Source organism: Danio aesculapii, chromosome 16 (assembly GCF_903798145.1).
Source record: "Danio aesculapii chromosome 16, fDanAes4.1, whole genome shotgun sequence".
Taxonomy (NCBI): Eukaryota; Metazoa; Chordata; class Actinopteri; order Cypriniformes; family Danionidae; genus Danio; species Danio aesculapii.
This window is the reverse complement of record NC_079450.1, coordinates 11,917,195-11,936,187: the sequence shown is the minus strand read 5'-3', so window position 1 is coordinate 11,936,187 and position 18,993 is coordinate 11,917,195. Positions and strand designations below refer to the sequence as shown.

At 35.4% G+C, this 18,993-nt stretch overlaps 1 protein-coding gene across 7 annotated transcripts in view; it reads right to left on the bottom strand.

Moving 5' to 3' along the window:
* Positions 1–18,993, bottom strand: part of arhgap33 (Rho GTPase activating protein 33) — a 98,074-nt gene that overhangs the window by 42,634 nt on the left and 36,447 nt on the right. For 4 of the 7 annotated variants that reach the window (XM_056475697.1, XM_056475696.1, XM_056475693.1 and 1 more), the window contains 2 exons: positions 8,613–8,704; positions 3,821–3,905 (listed from right to left, as the gene is read on the bottom strand). In XM_056475697.1, the coding sequence (XP_056331672.1) occupies positions 3,821–3,905; positions 8,613–8,623 (96 nt within the window). In that variant the 5' untranslated portion in view covers positions 8,624–8,704. Of the gene's footprint in view, positions 1–3,820; positions 3,906–8,612; positions 8,705–13,206; positions 13,242–18,993 lie in introns of all 7 variants that reach the window. The other 3 variants (XM_056475692.1, XM_056475691.1, XM_056475694.1) reach the window with 1 other exon arrangement.

The following is an 18,993-nucleotide window of genomic DNA, read 5'->3' as shown; positions in this document are numbered from 1 at the left end:
GTTTAAAGCAATAGTTCATTTAAAACGATAATAAACAGATTTGAGCTTTTATATATGTACACACAGCTGAAGTCAATATGATTAGCCCTCCTGTGATTTTTGCTTTCTTTTTCAAATATTTCCCAAATGATGTTTAACAGAGCAAGGAATTTTTCACAGTATTTCCTATAATATTTTTTTTCTTCTGGAGAATAAAAGCAGTTTTTAATTTCTTTAAAACCATTTAGAGGTCAATATTATTAGCCCTCTTAAAAAAATGGTTTGATTGTTTACAAAACAAACCACTGTTATACAATGACTTGCCTAATTAGCCTAAAGCCTTTAAATGTCCCTAAGCTGAATACTAGTGTTTAGAAAAATATCTAGTCAAATATCATTTACTGTCATCATGGAAAAAATAAAAGAAATCAGTTATTAGAAATGAGTTATTTAAAACTATGATGTTTAGAAATGTGTTGAAAAACAAATCTTTCTTCCGAACAGAAATTGGGGGAAAAAAAAGACCATTGAGGGATGAACAAAAACAATGGTCCCAGTGTATTTCCTGTTTTACATTTTTAATTTCTTCCAGAAATCCAAAAAGAGCCACATATTGATAAATAATGTTATGATACATGTTTTAAAATTGAATTCCCTCTTATTACAGTTATGAAATAGCTTGATAACAAGCAGGAAATGTTCATGGGCCAATGACATGACAACATTGAAATAGTCTATAAAGTGTAGCAAATAATTCAGGAGGGGTAATAATTCTGACTTCAACTGTAAATGCAGTCTTGGAGACTATACGAGACTTTGTAGAAAAGCATTTAATGATTGTGTAACCCCTCTGTCCTACTGCACCCAACCCGGTCTGAGCTGGGATTGAACCGGCGATTTATCGTATGGGAGTTGGTTGCTCTAACAAGGAGTCTATAGACCATGGCCTCTAGCGTTTGTCGCCAGAGCAACTTTTGTGGTCAGAGGAGTGAGGTTTTACCTGCATAGCACTTCGCTAGCTGGCCTCCGTTACACTAACCCCACTAAACCTCACTCCTATCCTGGACGAGCCCCCATGACTAATCCAACAGTCTTACTGCACCCAACCCGGTCTGAGCTGGGATCGAACCGGCGATTCATTGTATGGGAGTCGGTTGCTCTAACAAAGAGGCTAAAGACCATGGCCTCTAGCGTCTGTCGCTAGAGCACCTTTAGAGGTCAGAGGAGTGAGGTTTACCTGCATAGCACTTCACTAGCTGGCTTCCGTCACACTCACACCACTAAACCTCACTCCCATCCCGGACGAGCACCCATGTGTAACCCAATGATCTTACCGCACTTAACCCAGTCGGAGCTGGGATCGAACCAGCGATTTATCGCATGGGAGTCGGTTGCTCTAACAAGGAGGCTAAAGACCATGGCCTCTAGTGTCTGTCGCTAGAGCTCCTTTAGAGGTCAGAGGAGTGAGGTTTACCTGCATAGCACTTCGCTAGCTGGCCTCTGTAACAATCGTAATTATTCCAAACTTATGACAGGTACAGTAGCAAAGTAGTTTTTTGATTACAGATACAGAGATCTGAGAATCAATCAATTAGTTGGAATTGTAAAAGTAAATCACTGATTGAATGAATAACACTTCAAAATCACCCTGGTGCTAGTGTGGTACATGACCGAAAATATCATATTTTGCTAAAAGCAAGAGAAGAGGCTGTTTTCTGCTTCACAGGGTCATATCAGAAAAGATGTGGGTCTTTTATTTGCCTCTTTTCTTCAGGGGGTTTAAACACTAATGAGACAAACTCCCACTCCAGTCCTGCTGTGCATTCAGTGCGCTCCAGGTGCTCTTCAGTGTGTGTGTTTATACAGCACTATACTTTTAGAAACACAAAATGGCTATATAAACAGCACAAACGCACAATAATGCCACAGGGAAAGCGAAATGCATTTAGATAATGGTTGTCTACCATTACGGCTGTAAATTTTCTTGGACTGATTACAGATTTTAGGCTTAAATCAAAAGAAGGGCATTGCTTGCAGTCAGTGTGTATCTGTGAATGTTTCCTGTCTTTTCAGGATCTGCATGAGTGTGTACAGTATGTGTGTGTGTGTGTGTGTGTGTGTGTGTGTGTGTTAATGAAGGTCACAAAGCATGTTTTAGGCCTGGAGGCTGAATGCTAATATCTGCTCAGTTCTTCCGTAATAACAACCTTAATACATCCATCTCTAGCTGATGCATATTGACAACTCAAATTTACCTTCATACTCAGACAAAAATAGACCCTTATTGCATATTTTGTGTGTGTTTCTGTATTGTAAAACCTGAAACCATATTTCTAAATTAGGTCATTTGGGTCAATTACGCTGAATGTTTCAATGGAATGCAGATCAGTAAAATTGTTTCACCTTATTATTCCACCTTATCGATCTTTTTATTGATATATGCTATCATTTTTTGCTCACTCTCAACTTGGTTCAAACCTATTTGTGCTTTATTCTTCTGTTGAACCCAAAAGTAGATATTTTGAAGAATGTTGGAAACCAATAGCCATCGACATCTATAGTATCTTTTTTACCCACTGTAGATGTCAATGACTACTAGTTTATAAACATTTGTCAGGATATCTTTTGAAGTCATAAAGTTTCAAACTACACTACCTGACAAAAGTCTTGTTGTTGATCCCAGTTTTAAGCACAACAAATAATAACTTGACTTCTAGTTGCTCTTTTGGAAAAGTGGCAGAAGGTAGATTTTTCCATTGAATCATCTGTTGAACTGCATCCCAATCATCACAAATACTGCAGAAGACCTATTAGAACCCACATGCACCCAAGATTCTCACAGAAAGGGGTTGTGCGAGAGCTCTGCAGAAGATGGCAACATCAACAACCTGAGGCATCAAGACATTTGTGCTGCCCATTACATTACAAACCACAGGAGAGGGCAAATCCTTTAGCAGGATAGCGCCCCTTCTTCTACTTCAGCCTCCACATTAAAGTTCCTGAAAGCAAAGAAGGTCAAGCTGCTCCAGGATCGGCCAGCCCAGTCACCAGTTATGAACATTATTGAGCATGTCTGCGATAAGATGGAGGAGGCATTGAAGATGAATCCAAAGAATCTTGATAAACTCTGGGAGTCCTGCATGAACACTTTCTTTGCCATTCTGTCAAAGATGACTTCATTAAAAGTTATTTGAGTCCTTGCAGAGATGTATGGATGCAGTCCTCCAAGCTCATGGGAGTCAAACACAATATTCATTCTTTTTCCACTGCACCATGACTTTATATTCTCATGTACTGTACATTATTTCTGTTAAGTGACAAGACTTTTGTCTAAGTCAGACCTTACTGTCCTAATTAAATCATTATAAATCAAGGCATGATCATATTTTATTTTTGTTAAATAAGCGTAATCTAGAGGCCTTTGCCTTTCATATAAGCCACTTCTGATACCAAATGATCAACTAGAAGTTATTATTTCCTAAAATTTGGATAGGCTTAGATCCAAAATCCTTTTGTCAGGTAGTGTATACTCAAAAATTTACTTATTTAAAATGAGCTGAAACAACACAATTCTTACGTTTTTTTTGGGACAACTCAAATGTTTTACGTTCAATCTGCTTAAATTAGTAAAGACGATCATCTTAATCAATTTGTGTTAGGACAACATGGAAGGAATTGTGTGGAACCCCGGATTTTGTATAGTGTAGTTGAGGGTGACTTAATTGTCCTTTTGGGGTGAACTATCCCTTTAATAAAATTCTTTGTTTATAACTATGACCTAAAATCTAAAACATTTCCATTTGAGCAAAAAACACTTCAGCTCGACATGATCATTTCTTACCTCAATAGAACCGAAGTCCACATTTTCGTAGTGAAAGTGGGCACAGTCAACAAGCTTGGGGAAGTGACCTTTCACAACAGAAAGCCTGAAACCACAAACAAGCAACCAAATGAGCTAACAAACATTGTACAAGGTGAATCCTCAAAACCGTAACTTATTTGTTTACGCCTATTAGTCACTAGAACTATTGTTTGTTTGTTTGTCCCAGGAAAACAATAAAACATGCAGAAAACACACAGTATAGTCGTTACCCGAGTTAGCTGACTTCTTGTCTATTTTAAGTCCAGACATTTTTATTCTATTGCCTTCCCAGGCTTTTAATCCTTATTGTGCATTGTTGTTGTTGAACAATTGAAAGTGTGTTTTAGCACAGAAAAGTCAGATTATGAGCCTGTTTTTGAAACATAGGTTAGGAGTTGCCCATGGAAGTATTGAGATATGAGTTGGCAAACAAACAAAAAATCTGGAATCCAATAAGGCTTTTTATTAGTGATGCTGACTTGTAACTCTTTGTGGGCTGGACTGCTTTTTGGCATACGTTGAGTTGTGGAGCTTACACACTTCTCTGTAAATTATTTATTTTATTTACTCTAAACGTTCTTATGCTTTCTTGATGATATGGTATTATGTTGTGTCCAACATTCTGTGTATTGTGAAACAGCCTTGTACTCTTTCTGTTGTAGTTAATGTTTATGTGTTTATTTTCTTATGCTAAAAGCAATAAAAATAAACTGTTATGTATATATATATATATATATATATATATATATATATATATATATATATATATATATATATATATATATATATATATATATATATATATATATATATATATATATATATATATATATATATATGTACACACACACACATACACAAATACATGCATACAGTATACACACACATACATTTATTTATACAACAGTTCTGTCTAGAATCTGATTTTGACTGATAGCCGTGCAATATTCTGCAATAACAGCACTACTACAGCCTCTTCACCCTTGTGTATTACTCTGTCCACACTAGGATTAAATAGGGACTAAACAACTCTCTACAGTTTGACAAATAGACAAATATTGCAGCTGTTGGACAACATAATGTACTTTTGAGGCTTTTTAGGCAAGAATGTAGTTGTTTAGATTGTTTAGATTGCATGTAGCTGTTTAGTTGCAAGCTCTGCAACTACACAGTTCATTTATAAGGATAGTGCATATTTAAAAATATTGATAAATTCGGGACTTTCAGCACGTCGCGCCCATCAGCCTGTCATATTACCCACTGTGAGCACTCCTCTGATGACTCTATATTCAGAGGTGTGGTGGGTTTCTTTATTTTAGTCCACTGTAAAATGTTAGTTAAATGTTATTGATCAATATATTAATTTGACATAAATTGCAGTAATGTTTAATAAAAAATATTTTTGCAGTACAAATTTTGTTGTAATTTTGCACGATTTTAGCAAAGAAATTGACTATTGGCGTTACATTGTTCTGCCACAAGATGGAGATAGAGGCCGCATAATAAGCCGGGAGATAAAAACGGTTCTCATTGTAAATTTAAACCTAAAGCTGAAAAATCTTTATAGAACTGGTAAGTGACATTCTTAACTCTCGATCGCTCTGTTTTGTATTTTATATTGCGGTATTTATACCATAGTAATCTAGTAGTGTTTGCTTTTTTCGGGATTAATGTTTGTGAAAATCCTGAAATATACTGGGAGATCTCTGTAGACTGATGGCATTTCATGCTGTTCAGCCTTATAATCTTAAAACATGAGCAAAATCATCTGTTTAGTCATCACGTAGACATTACAATACTCTATATTATTCAGGAGAATCATTCAAATACTAGTTCTAAAGAGACATTTTGTGAAGCACTAGTTACTGCTTGCAACTGTAGAAGTAAATGAATGGCGGAAGAAAGTAGTTCCTCTTGCAAAAGGGTTTCTAAGACTCTCTGGGTTTGTTTTCTTTTTTAAATATATCATTATGCTGTCAAACTATTGTATAAACGCAATATCACACGTGTAGCAGTGCGATATGGCTGTACTGATATTGCTCATAGACATCAAGCTTTTCAAGAATTAATCAATAAATCAAGTGCAAAAAAAGATGTGCATTTTGGTGCACTTTGGTCAGTGCCCAACTGAAGTTAAATGTGCTTTATTAATAAACTTTACTTACTACTATGTAATTTTCACCACTAGAGGGCGTTTATTCACAACAAACAAAGGTGTAGTTCGAGGATTTAAAATGTAGATTGTTATGTCTAATATGTTTATTATTATTATTAGGTTATTGGTAATTTTTAATTAATTATGGTGAGTTCCTTTTGAGATCTCTGGAAATAGACTGTGAAAAAATAATAATTAATCAGTCTTGGGATTTTTGACGTGGTGTTGTTATCTGATATTACGCACCTGCAGGCTAACAATGGTTTCTCACAGGATAATACTATGCAGATTTTAATCAGGTTTGTTTTTGCATGGTGTAGAAACTCTTGAGTCTCCAGGGCAGATTTCAATGAGGTACTACATGGACACGGAAACTCTGCATCTCATTATCAGCTATTTCAGAGGGAAGTGAAACTCAGTTCTTCCTGTTTTAAAGAGTGTTCAGAGGTGGACCAGCATGGAAATGAACTCCGTTTTGACAACAACAAGATCCTTCAAGCAATTAAACCAGTCTCTTTCATTTCTAAAACATTTAGAGCTCTTAACTCTTGGTTTTAATTGCTTGTTTATTTGCTGGTGATGTTACCTTTGGAAAAGCTGCTTTAAAATAGAGCATAATTAATAGCTTTTGGGTTTTTTTTGCAGGAAAGATGGATAGAATTGGAGAATTCAGCCATAAGAAACAACTGGACTTGTATCTGTGTGTTCAGCTTCTGCCGTCTCAACATTTAGGAACATTAACACGTAAAAAAAGTTTCTTTCCAGAGCGACCATAAGAGCCCCTTCTAGGTTGTACAATATAACTATTGTGAATAAAGTAGAAGCTCAAGATCAGTAGTCCCCAAACCTTTTCTTACAAAGGGCCAAAAACCAAACTTAGTGGGCCGAAGGTAAATATAGTTGCCATGGGTAAATTTATTTAATAATATTAAAAAATTACTAGAAAGAATTGCTTTATATTGTCTAATACAGTATATTTTTACAGTTTATAAAACATATTACACTAAAAACAAAAACAATCTAATTTATAACAGAATTACACTTGTTTTTGCCTTGATTTGCTTGCTGATGACTTCTACATAGTTCTCTCTCCATCGAGTGACGGTATTTACATTTTTACAAATCAGATTGATTTAAAATATTTAATTGAAACATTTAATTTTAGTTTGCTTTTTTGTAGCTCAGCAATAAAACAAACAAACAAAAGAATGTTATGTTAAATTAGAAACGACGATCTCTGTGTTAAAGCCATTTGCTCCCATCATTCTCACTCTCTTCTCAGATGGGATGGTGTGCTAAATCAAAGGTTACAATGGGCCAACTTTGGCCCACCGGCCCTACTTTGGGTATCTCTGCTTAAGATCATCAAAAAAAATTTTAAAAAGACCAAAAATGGCTAGTATACATAACATAACTATCATTTTTGTCTCTCATAATTCACCAAAAACAAACTAAAGCAGTTGTTGAGAGTCTTTAACCATTCTCTGCATTATAAAGTTATTGGAGAAGAGCTGGAATGCCCCTATATTACAGGTTATGAAAGCAAAAATATCCCTGCAGGGGATTTTTATAGTTCATTAAAGTCTATGGTTGAATGGATCAGAAAAATCACAGTTCACATCATATAATATTTTTTGACTGATGGATCAAATATTTTATATTAGTGTATTTTTTACAAGAATATGGTTTTAAACAAAAAATAAAACCAGCAAGTTGTCATTTTATAACCTAGCATATATTTTATTTTTATTAAACAGTTCTTTTCTTTTTTAAATACAATATATTCTGTTGCATTCTGTTGCAATTTCTGATGAAGGTAAGAGCTGCTAAACCGTATTTCATTATTTTCTACAGAGCAAAAACAATAAGCGTCTAACTTCTTAAAAACCTGCCGAAAAAGTTTAATTGTAGTTATTTTTATTAAATTCAGTAGAACAAATTAAATATAAGAAATCTTGAAAGTGGCAACACTGTGGCCCAGTGGTTAGCACTGTCACCTCACAGCAAGAAGGTCACTGGTTCAAGTCCCGGTTTCCCTTACAGTCCAAAGACATGCGTTATATGTGAATTGAATAAACTAAAATTGACCATAGTGCATGTGTAAGAATGCGAATGTTTATAATGGTTTCCCAGAACTGTTTTGCAGCTGGAAGAACATCCACTTTGTAAAACATATGCTGGATAAGTTGGCGGTTCATTCCGCTGTGGCGACCCCAGAAGAATAAAGGGACTAAGCCGAAGGAATGACAATGAGTTCACTCTACTCAATTGGCCTCCACAGTCACCAGATCTCAATCCAACAGAGCACCTTTGGGATGTGGTGGAAAGGGAGATTCGCATCATGGATGTGCAGCCGACAACTCTGCAACAACTGCGTGATGCTATCATGTCAATATGGAACAAAACCTCTGAGGAATATTTCCAGTACCTTGTTGAATCTATGCTATGATAGAATAAGGCAGTTCTGATGGCAAAATGGGGTCCAACCCGGTACTAGTAAGGTATACCTATTAAAGTGCCCGGTGAGTGTATATATCATTATCAGGATATGAGATGACCACTTTGTGATATGAGATTTATTTGCAGAAGCTCTAGTTCATGACTGACTGTACTGACCTTTTGCTCATCTTCCCCTTCAAGTTGGCAGTGGTGCCCACCGATCGGGTCCCAGGCTCCCCTGAACTGTCCAGATTATCAGTGCTCCGAGCCTAAAGAACAAAGACAGTAGAAATGATTCATGAAAAGGTTGGCAATCATCAATAAGATCATTATCATCTCTGTTATTGGTGTATCGTCTGAATGCAAACACAGAAAATAGATTATAAATCCCGAATCAGCAGGAATGATCAAACAAAGATGATTCTCTGAGGATTTATAAGACTGATGAATTATATCGATACACTGTAAATGTTCAAATATCACTCAGAACGGTGTTAATGGAGGAGAAAGCAGCTTGTGATTGTGTGACTGTGAGAGGCACTGCTAAAATTTGATTTAATTTGGTGTAAAAGCAAAGTCACTTTATCAAATGTGTTAACAGACGCATGTCGTCTACATGGGACATGACGATTAGTGTGGTATGAGCCAAGCAGCAATTTAAAAATCTTTAAAGGGTGAGTAGTGAGTTTAGGATTTGGTATTGGCATTGATGCGCAGCAAGCAACAAAAGCATTGAAAATAAAAGACCAACGTGATGTACTGTTAATAAAAATGAAAATGATTTTTAAAAAAGCTGCCAGGTGCATTATTATGCGAACAGTCCACACACTGATTAAGGCCTGAGAGCCTTAGTCAGTGTTTCTTTCTTCTCTAGAATTTAAAACATAAATGATATATTTCTGAATCACAGATAAAATCCTATAGGTGATCAGTTATAAATGTTTCAATTGGAGTGCTGGAGCGTCTGAAGCAGGGGTGGGCAAACTCGGTCCTGGAGGGCCGGTGTCCTGCATAGTTTAGCTTCAACTCTAATCAAACACACCTGAACATGCTAATCAGTGTCTCCAAGATCACTAATTATCTATAAGCAGGTGTGTTTGATCAGAGTTGGAGCTAAACTGTGCAGGACACCGGCCCTCCAGGACCGAGTTTGCCCACCTCTGGTCTGAAGGAATCAGTTAATTGTATATAAAGTATAGAATATATTAAATAAACCAAAAAAAAATTATATACAAAAAAATGTAAAAAATGTAAACAAATAAATAAAATCTGTAATATTTAAAAATAGAAACATAGATAAATGTATTAAAATAGGGAGGAAAATAACTATCATTACAAATCAATTTTGTTCATATTGTGTGTATATGCTTGTTTATCATATATTATATTACATTACATTTTCTTATATTACATTACATTATATTATATTATATCACATTACATTATATTACATTTTATCATATTACATTACACTATTATATTATATAATATTATATTATATTATACTACATTACATTATATTATATTATATTATAATACATTACATTTTCTAATATTACATTACATTATATTACACTATTATATTATATTATATCACATTACATTATATTACATTTTATTATATTATATTACATTACATTACACTATTATATTATATTATATCACATTACATTATATTACATTTTATTATATTATATTACATTACATTACACTATTATATTATATTATATTATATTATATTATATTATATTATATTATATTATATTATATTATATTATATTACATTATATTATATTATATTACATTACATTACACTATTATATTATATTATATTATATTATATTATATTACATTACATTATATTACATTTTATTATATTATATTACATTACACTATTATATTATATTATATTATATTATATTATATTATATTATATTATATTATATTATATTATATTATATTATATTATATTATATTATATTATATTACATTACATTACACTATTATATTATATTATATTATATTATATTATATTATATTATATTATATTATATTATATTATATTATATTATATTACATTACATTATATTACATTTTATTATATTATATTACATTACATTACACTATTATATTATATTATATTATATTACATTACATTATATTACATGATATTACATTATATTATATTATATTTTATTACATTACATTATATTTTATCATATTACATTTCAATACATTACATTACATTATATTATAACATTTCATTACATTACATTATATTATTTGTATGCATGCACGCACAGTTGATGTCAAAATTATTAGCCCTACTGTTAATTCTTTTTTCTTTTTCAAATATTTCACAAACGATACTTAAAAGAGCAATACATTTTTCACAGTATTTCCTATACTCTATAGCGGCACTACAAAAATATAATAAAAATAAAATACTACGGCAATTGATTTATCTCTTGAACCGCAATACTCTACAGATCGCCTTATTTCACTGTCTTTGCCTCCAGCATCCAGCTGATGTTGTAAGTAAACATGATGTGACATGATGTGCAGCTCTAAACAGTTCAGTGCCACAGCTCCAGGATATTACAACACAGGGCTCTGGGCTTCAGAGAGCAAGATCTGAGGACACACCGGATGTTGCCTCCCTTATTAGAGCTTTTCATGCTTGTCCTTGGTGAATAAAAGCCCTGACGACTTCTGGCTCAGTCGTGCTAACAGCAGACCTGCCGTGATGACTGTTTGAGTTTCGTTCACCTAACAGGCAGTTTCGATGGAAACATTACCACTGGAGCATTCGGTTGCGAGACAACCCTTCCCAGATCCCCTCGGGGGGAAGAACAGATCTCTGCGGTCCTGCTTTAGGTTTGCACAACACCAAACAGTCATGAATGAGCTCAAACACAGGAATGAGGGATCTGCCTGTGTATGTAACAGGACTGGGTATCAATTCAGATATGGCGATTTGATTGATTCTGATTGAAAAGTTCTCTAATTGTTCTCAAAGGTCTCTCGCTTTGCACTCACACTACAAGCATACCGTACCAAATACCAACCAAACCGAGCTCTGGCACACCTTTGTGCCGGGTCAGGGCACGCACACCTGATTTCACCAATTTGGACATGTTCCTGGATTAACATCTATGTTGATCTTGGAACAACATTGCAGCCAATCAGAATTAAGGGATACGACTACAATTTGTTAGATTTAGGCTTACGGTTAGGTTTATGCACTTCTACATGACTGTTATCAAACTGTTTTTCCCCACTGATTTTGGGAATAATTTAGAGTTATGGTTGGGTTTAGGGGTAGGGAATAGGTATGGATTACATTTCCAAACAAAAATGATGTTCCAGGATCAACCTAGATGTTAATCCAGGATCGCATTGTACTTGGCAAAATCATGACGTGCCCCAGGGCCAGCCAACTGAACTGTGCCTGGGCCCAATTTGGAGCACTCCCACGCCAAATGAACCGGGAAATGGCCGTGAGACGTACCTGGGCACGGTTCGGATAGCCTAGTGTGAGTACATCCTGAATTTCAGGTGCATGGGACAGATATATAGCGATATTCAATAAATCAATTTATGTGATGATTTAAGAAATTTTCAGACTGCTGTATCGGCTGTTTATCACAGCAATAAATATTTGAAGTCTTAATAGTATTAACATTAAATAACATTAACATTAAAAATGGAAGTGTTTCAAGGGGACCCGGCTGGGATTTGCTAATTGTGGTGACTATTGCTCAGTGTAGTTGCAAGTGATCATTGAAAGTAGAGGTTTTTTTTTGTTTATTTTAACATCATGATTACCAGATTCCCTTGTCTTTTGTATATTATTAGCCTAAATAACAATGGTTGCGTCGAAAATTGCATACTTACATTTACATTTAGTAATTTAGCAGACGCTTTTATCCAAAGCGACTTACAAATGAGGACAAGGAAGCAATTTACACAACTATAAGAACAGCAGAGAACAAGTGCTATAGACAAGTTTCAGGTGTGTAAAGTCTAAGAAGCAAAGCATTAGTAAAGTTTTTTTTTTTGAGAGAGAGTACAGTTAGTGGTATAGCCAGAGAGGCAGTTAAGATTAGTAAGTAAAGTGGAGACTAAACAGTTGAGTTTTTAGTCGTTTCTTGAAGACAGCAAGTGACTCTGCCGTTCTGATTTCCATACTTGTGCAGCTTTACGAAGTAGCTAAGGAACAGACTTCACTGTTTATGCTGTCATATGTTCCAAATAGTCCTCGCTGCAGCCGTGACGACAAAATCTAACACCCGCCTTGCAGCAACGGCCGCCATATGTGGCTGTGGCCAGGCTAAAACGGCTTTTTCAATCTCACATCGGCTGTCATTCGTCGCGATGTATTAAATGAAAATGGATTCTTTTTTATTTTCATTTTGCTGCAAACATTGCACATATGTCTTGTATGAATATACAGAGATATATAGAAAAACCTATCGATTGACATCGTTATATATCGCTCAGCCCTGCACCTCCCATAACACTTCGAAAACCCCTGAAACTCAATTCATGGCTTTTGAGAATCAATATCGAAACAACTACTTTTTTTAAAAATGCTGAAAACTGACTGCCAGCCCTAGTTTGTAGTCCTCGTTTTCTTCCATAAAGAGATGGTGAATTAGGAAAGGCCAGCTTCATTGATAAGCCTATAATCATTTTAGAGGCGATGATGAGATTGATTGAAGCGCAGTGCGTATTGCAGTATGGGACGCCGGATACTTCTGACACTTACCTTTATAGCCAGCTGCTCTCCTCTGGTCAAGAAACCTTTAGAGATGGTCAGTAGTACAAAACCATATTTATCAAGGAATAAACCTATACTCTATAAATAAGCAAGCATGTATGAATGTTCCTATTTAATGCAAATGATGATAATAGTCCTTTCAGTTTGTGTACTTAGTTCTGTGCAGACTATAAAGCCAAGGCACTGATGTAAACAAATGTTGTGTTGGTATTTGCATGCAGCAACTCTTAGAGAAGACAAGGAAAGCCAAGCTGAAAACACAGACACTGCAGAACATAAAAATAATAGATAAAACAATTTGAAAGCTAATGCAAAAACTAGGAAGCAACATCAAACTACAAATGCATACTCAAGAATTTAAGCAAAACGTGAGTTACATGGTAAACCATTCCATTTAAATAAAAACTAAATAAACTTAATAGCAAAGACACAAAACACAATCCAAAATAAAAACTAGAAGTGAAACCAACACTGGTCGAAAGACTTATACTCAAACATATGCAAAACTCAAGTCATTTTTGATATATGCAAATTAAACCAAACTAAACTGCAAAAACAACAACAACAAAATAAATATATAAATAAAAACTAAATAAAAACTGGTGAAACTAATTCTAGTACTTTAGAAAAAAACAATAAATAAATAATAAAATAAAAAAATAAATACAAATTGAAATCACTAGAAATGGATACAATCAAATTCCATAAACAAACGGTAATATGTGCAGTCATTTAAGTGGCACTGAAAATTGGATAGACACTATATATTATATGTAGTGGTACTTCAACGCACAAAAGCACACGCATCAACTTAAATGGGTGCTCAGCCAAACAGCAGAACATGCAAAAATATATTTTCAAAAAGTCGGCAACACCAAAGCTCCAAAAATGCCAATTTATTAACATACAATTTTAAAAAAAGATACGCGGCGGGTAATGTTGAGCACACGGGCTCTTCAACAGACAGTATTCATCACAGTACAGTATGTTGCTCTATTTTTATATACACTTCCGGATCATATGATCTCATGCATTATTTCACAACAAAAAATAGAAAAATACACTTTTGTAAATTATACAACTTACATACTTCATACTTCAACTCAGTGCAATCAGATTTTTATAAGATCACTAGAAGATAATATTAAACAAAATTGGTACATTTGTCATCCTTCAAATCTTTAAACTGAAATCTATATTTTAACAGGTGTAGCTGTATAAGGCTATATACTTGCATATTAACAACAATGTCAAACATAATTAAATTTCAAATTCAACATAAAAAAAAAACAAATATCAAAAACACAATTCAAAATCAAAACAATGCTACCACTAAAATCCAACAAACAAGGCTTAAAAATTGCTATTTTACACAATCCAATTAAATTATATAAAAACTGTGTCCTAGTACTGTGTGACCTTATTACAATTAATTGTTATTAATTATCACTAGTAGTTAGGGTTGGTTAATGTCGACCATGTTGGCATTGCACGATGTCAAACGTGAAACATCACGATGGCCTATAGCAACGTCGTCGTAGGCGGCGGTGACTTAATTATTTATGAATAATTAACTAACTCATAACAAATTTATTATTTGTAGCCTACCGTTTCAACTACCTGAGCCGCATGGTCTTTGTTTTACCCATAACCAAATCATAAATGAATAAATAAAGATAAGTTACACACAAATTACCACCTGTCATTCACTTTTTCAGCGGGACTCTGGCATGAACAGGCAGAGTGATCTGTGTCGTTATAATGGCGTCGACAAACTTGGTTGGTAAAAAAGGTGCACAACCAACAGCAACCAACCAACAGTATCTGAGGTTTTCACTAAAATTAGTAAAAGCGTGAAAGCGAAAGATTGAAGCAGTGTACTGACGCTGTGATACGTTACCTGATAGACTCAAAAAGACAGAAGAGTCGTCAGATTGGCACAAGATTAATCAAATATCACATTTACCAACTATAGTGAGACGCAATCCAGCGGTACATCTTTGATAAACTGTCCGACATGCACTGCTCTCTGGGGTTTTGTGCTCAAAGCACCCGCTGACTGCCTGGAGCTCAGACGTGCGAATATGCTGCAGCGCATGCCAGAGTGTGTGTGTGTGTGTGTGTGTGTGGCCATTTTAAAACTAAGACATATTAGTGGAAATGGGGCCTAAGTGTGTATTTTTCGTGAGGTGGTTGCTGCTTAGATGAGGACAGGGCAGATGATCGCGATGCCTGCTCAGCATCGTGATGTTTATCGGCGTTGGATGATGGCATCGCCTATGCAATTGGCCCAGCAGGGACTCAAACCAGTGAACTTCTTGCTGTGAGGTGACAGTGCTAACCATTGAGCCACCGTGCTGCCCTTGTTCCTGATTCATTTAAATAAATAAAAAATCATTTCCTTTCCGACCGACCGATCACCTCTCCGTTCAACTTTGAACAAAGCACACATTCCTCAGTCTGAAGATATCTCAACACACGGCTTGAGGATCAGCTGAGGTCTCAGAGGAGAGACAGTGGCCAAATCACTGACAGTGAGAGAAGAGCTGCTGCCAATGTCTCGCCTATAAATCACTGCAAATATATTGCACAATCACGCTGCCATACAGAGGCCTGTCTGAAGACATTAACCGATCAACACTGATTGCGTGTCAGTCATTATTACGCAAAGCTGCACAGCACATTCCCTCTCGCTCCCTGACATTCCCTCTCGCTCCCTGACTGACGGGTTATTGGGCTAGTCAACATTCCTGATGCAAAAACATCATCTTGTTTAAAATTCACACCATTCAAGAACAATCTGTGTGCCTTAATATATATAAATGAAAACCAAACTGACCCAATTTACATTACTAAAAAATCCCGCTGGGCTTTTTGCACGATTTGTCAATCTTTCATAAGAAATATAAATGTGTTTCTCAAACTGAAATAAGGAATTAGGAATTGAGAAACATTATATGAAATGTCACAATTGTGATTGATATACTGAAGGTGATGAATTATGAATACTGCTTGATAAGTGTTTGTCATAAAGTTGCTATTTGCAGTTGCTGGAGTATTTTGGAATAGTAGCTTATTGGCCCAAGTTTCCAAGATATTTAGGTGTCCACGTGGTGTGGAGCATCTTTATATTTGATATAATATTTGATCAAGCATCACATTACTGTTGCTTTTCCTCATGATAAAGGATTTTAGTGAAGATCAGTCGATTCATCAGCCAATTTTTGCATGTCAGCTTATAACAGTTCAGCTGATCTTCGCGGCTTTAAAACGCTCTAGTGTACCTGTATCTGTTGTTACACGCCATGTTACATACAATATTTATTTGCAAAGTAACTATTTAAAAAGTAATATTATTTGCAAGTAATATAACGCATTACTATAACGCAAGTTACTTTTGTACCTGGCTTAATTGGCTTTAAAAAACATCTTGCGGAATAAAAAATGACCATAGTCAGGTTGAATCACAGACAGTCGGCTCGCACTCATCGTCATCATCAGGTCTGTTTTTTCACAGCAGATGAGTTTTGTACTGTTCTAGTAACTGAATACACTCAGGATATTCGTTTATTTCGAAGTCAGAGGGAGTATTTGGTATGTTAGTACTTACTGAGACGCAGACCGTTTCATGACAACTACGTCAATTTAATGAACTGGTTCAACCGGTTCACTTAGAAGATCCCAGTTAAAAAAAAAACAAATGATTCCTCCGTGAATCGCTCGTCATCACTACAGACAGTCAGAATGGCAGGCCGGAGACCTACATTTTGGCAATGGATTCTTGTAATTTTGAACTCACCGAAGAAAAGTGTATTGTCATTGTTAAGTGTGGATTATGTGCAAGTAAAACTCTTGACAACTGCACTAGCGAAAAAATAAACAGGGGTGCTAATAACTCAGAGGGGCTAATAATTCTGAATTTAACTGTATATTTCTTTATTTGATTAAATATTATAAAATAATTCTGGAAGGCATTTTAAATTCAACTCAATTTACAATATACTGATTTTAAAATAACAAGCAAATAACAGTAAAATTATTTTGCCAATAAACAAGTCGAGACCTCATTTAACCAGCGTTACTATTTGAACCCAGTTTACTATATGAAGTTACATATCCATAAAGTGCAAAATATGAAATATCGAAGTGCATCCACTAAAATCCATGTTTCATAGCACATTGCTTTCTGTGTTTGGTGTTAGGGAGAGTAAACCAGCGTGCAGATCGGCACAGCATCTTTGCCATTTTCAGTTTATATTTTTGACCGTTTTCTCTTTTAATTGAAAGCAAAACGTACTGAAAAAAGCATCCCTACCATCGACCACTTCCACTGCTTTCATAGCATAAAGAGGTAAGAGTCATTACAAGGGGTGCTTTTCACTGCACACTGTATACCAAGACCACAAAACTGGCCTGTCCAGCTTTAAAACTCCACAACATCAATGGAAAACAAAACAAGTCTGGAAAACCAAAGAGGTAGAGCATGTTTTCATTCAGCCCACAACAAACACAAATTTCAACCTTCAAGTGTCCCTCATATCCGATGCTGCTGGTATTACTGTATGTAGTGACAGCAAACGCAGCTGGTTTCAACCAAGGCTGCGGTGATATTATGTAAACACACACCTGGACAACCTGCTAGAGGATTTACAGGAAACAACACACCTGTTGGCTGCCACACAGGTTCACTTGAGTTAAAGCTGGGATGTAAACATGCTAATAACCCACCTAGTCCAAGCAGGTATAACTTGTCTACATTTCTACCCCATCTAATCAAATGTGCAAAACACCAGTCCATGCCCTCTCTCCATTGGTAACATCATACACGTTCTCCATGACTGGTTTACGTTTCTCTCTTTTAGACACAATACAAGCTGCTATTGACAGCTGCTACAACTTCAACACAATCTATAACACAACTAATTTCAGCAGAAGAGGTAAATAATCTTCTCAGACAGAATCCATCATACCTTGAGCATTCTCTTCCTCTTGAACATCTCTTCTTCGGTGTGGCACTAATAGAGAGGTTAAAAAGGTAGAGTACTAGCCACACTTTCACCATCATCACCAATTTAGAGGTTCAATCCTGCTTTCGGACCGTCCGCAGATACATCCTTTCCTCTTGAATTCCCTAAAAAAAAACACTCTTTCTCCTCAAGCTCGTCTGTCTTCGCCTTGCTCAGCGTCTCAGACACAGAAAAAGCTCCCGTTCAGAGGCACCTGTTGAATATTTGATGTGGTGATCTGAACGCTGGGTAAACGCCAGGCCTCTGTGACTCCTCAGCTGTTTGCAGGAAGACAAGGCCTGCTCGGATGACAAGAGCATTTGTGCTGTGCTCTACACTCGCTTTTGGATGATACTCGCTATCACTTTTGAAGAGATGATGCCAACCATTGAAGACTTGAGGACAAACACTTAGACTTAATATACTTCATTAAACGTACATAGACATCACCTATATATTATACAGTATAACTGCAGGTTAACTATGTTTATATATAATAACTTTAACTGTTAAAAGCTATTACTAGCTATTACTAGTTAATTTGTTAAAGTTATTAGTAACTAATACAGTTATGGTAACTAATAACCTTAACTTTTCCGATTTTGATTGTAATGCAGTAATGTGCACCTTTTGTAAACAATAATTATTGTGAAGAGCGCTGTACAATACACTTGAACTGAATTAGGGATTTCCTTACATTGGTGTATCCTGACAGTTCAATATAAATATGACTCAGTTTATACTATGACTGTACAACTGATTGAATTAA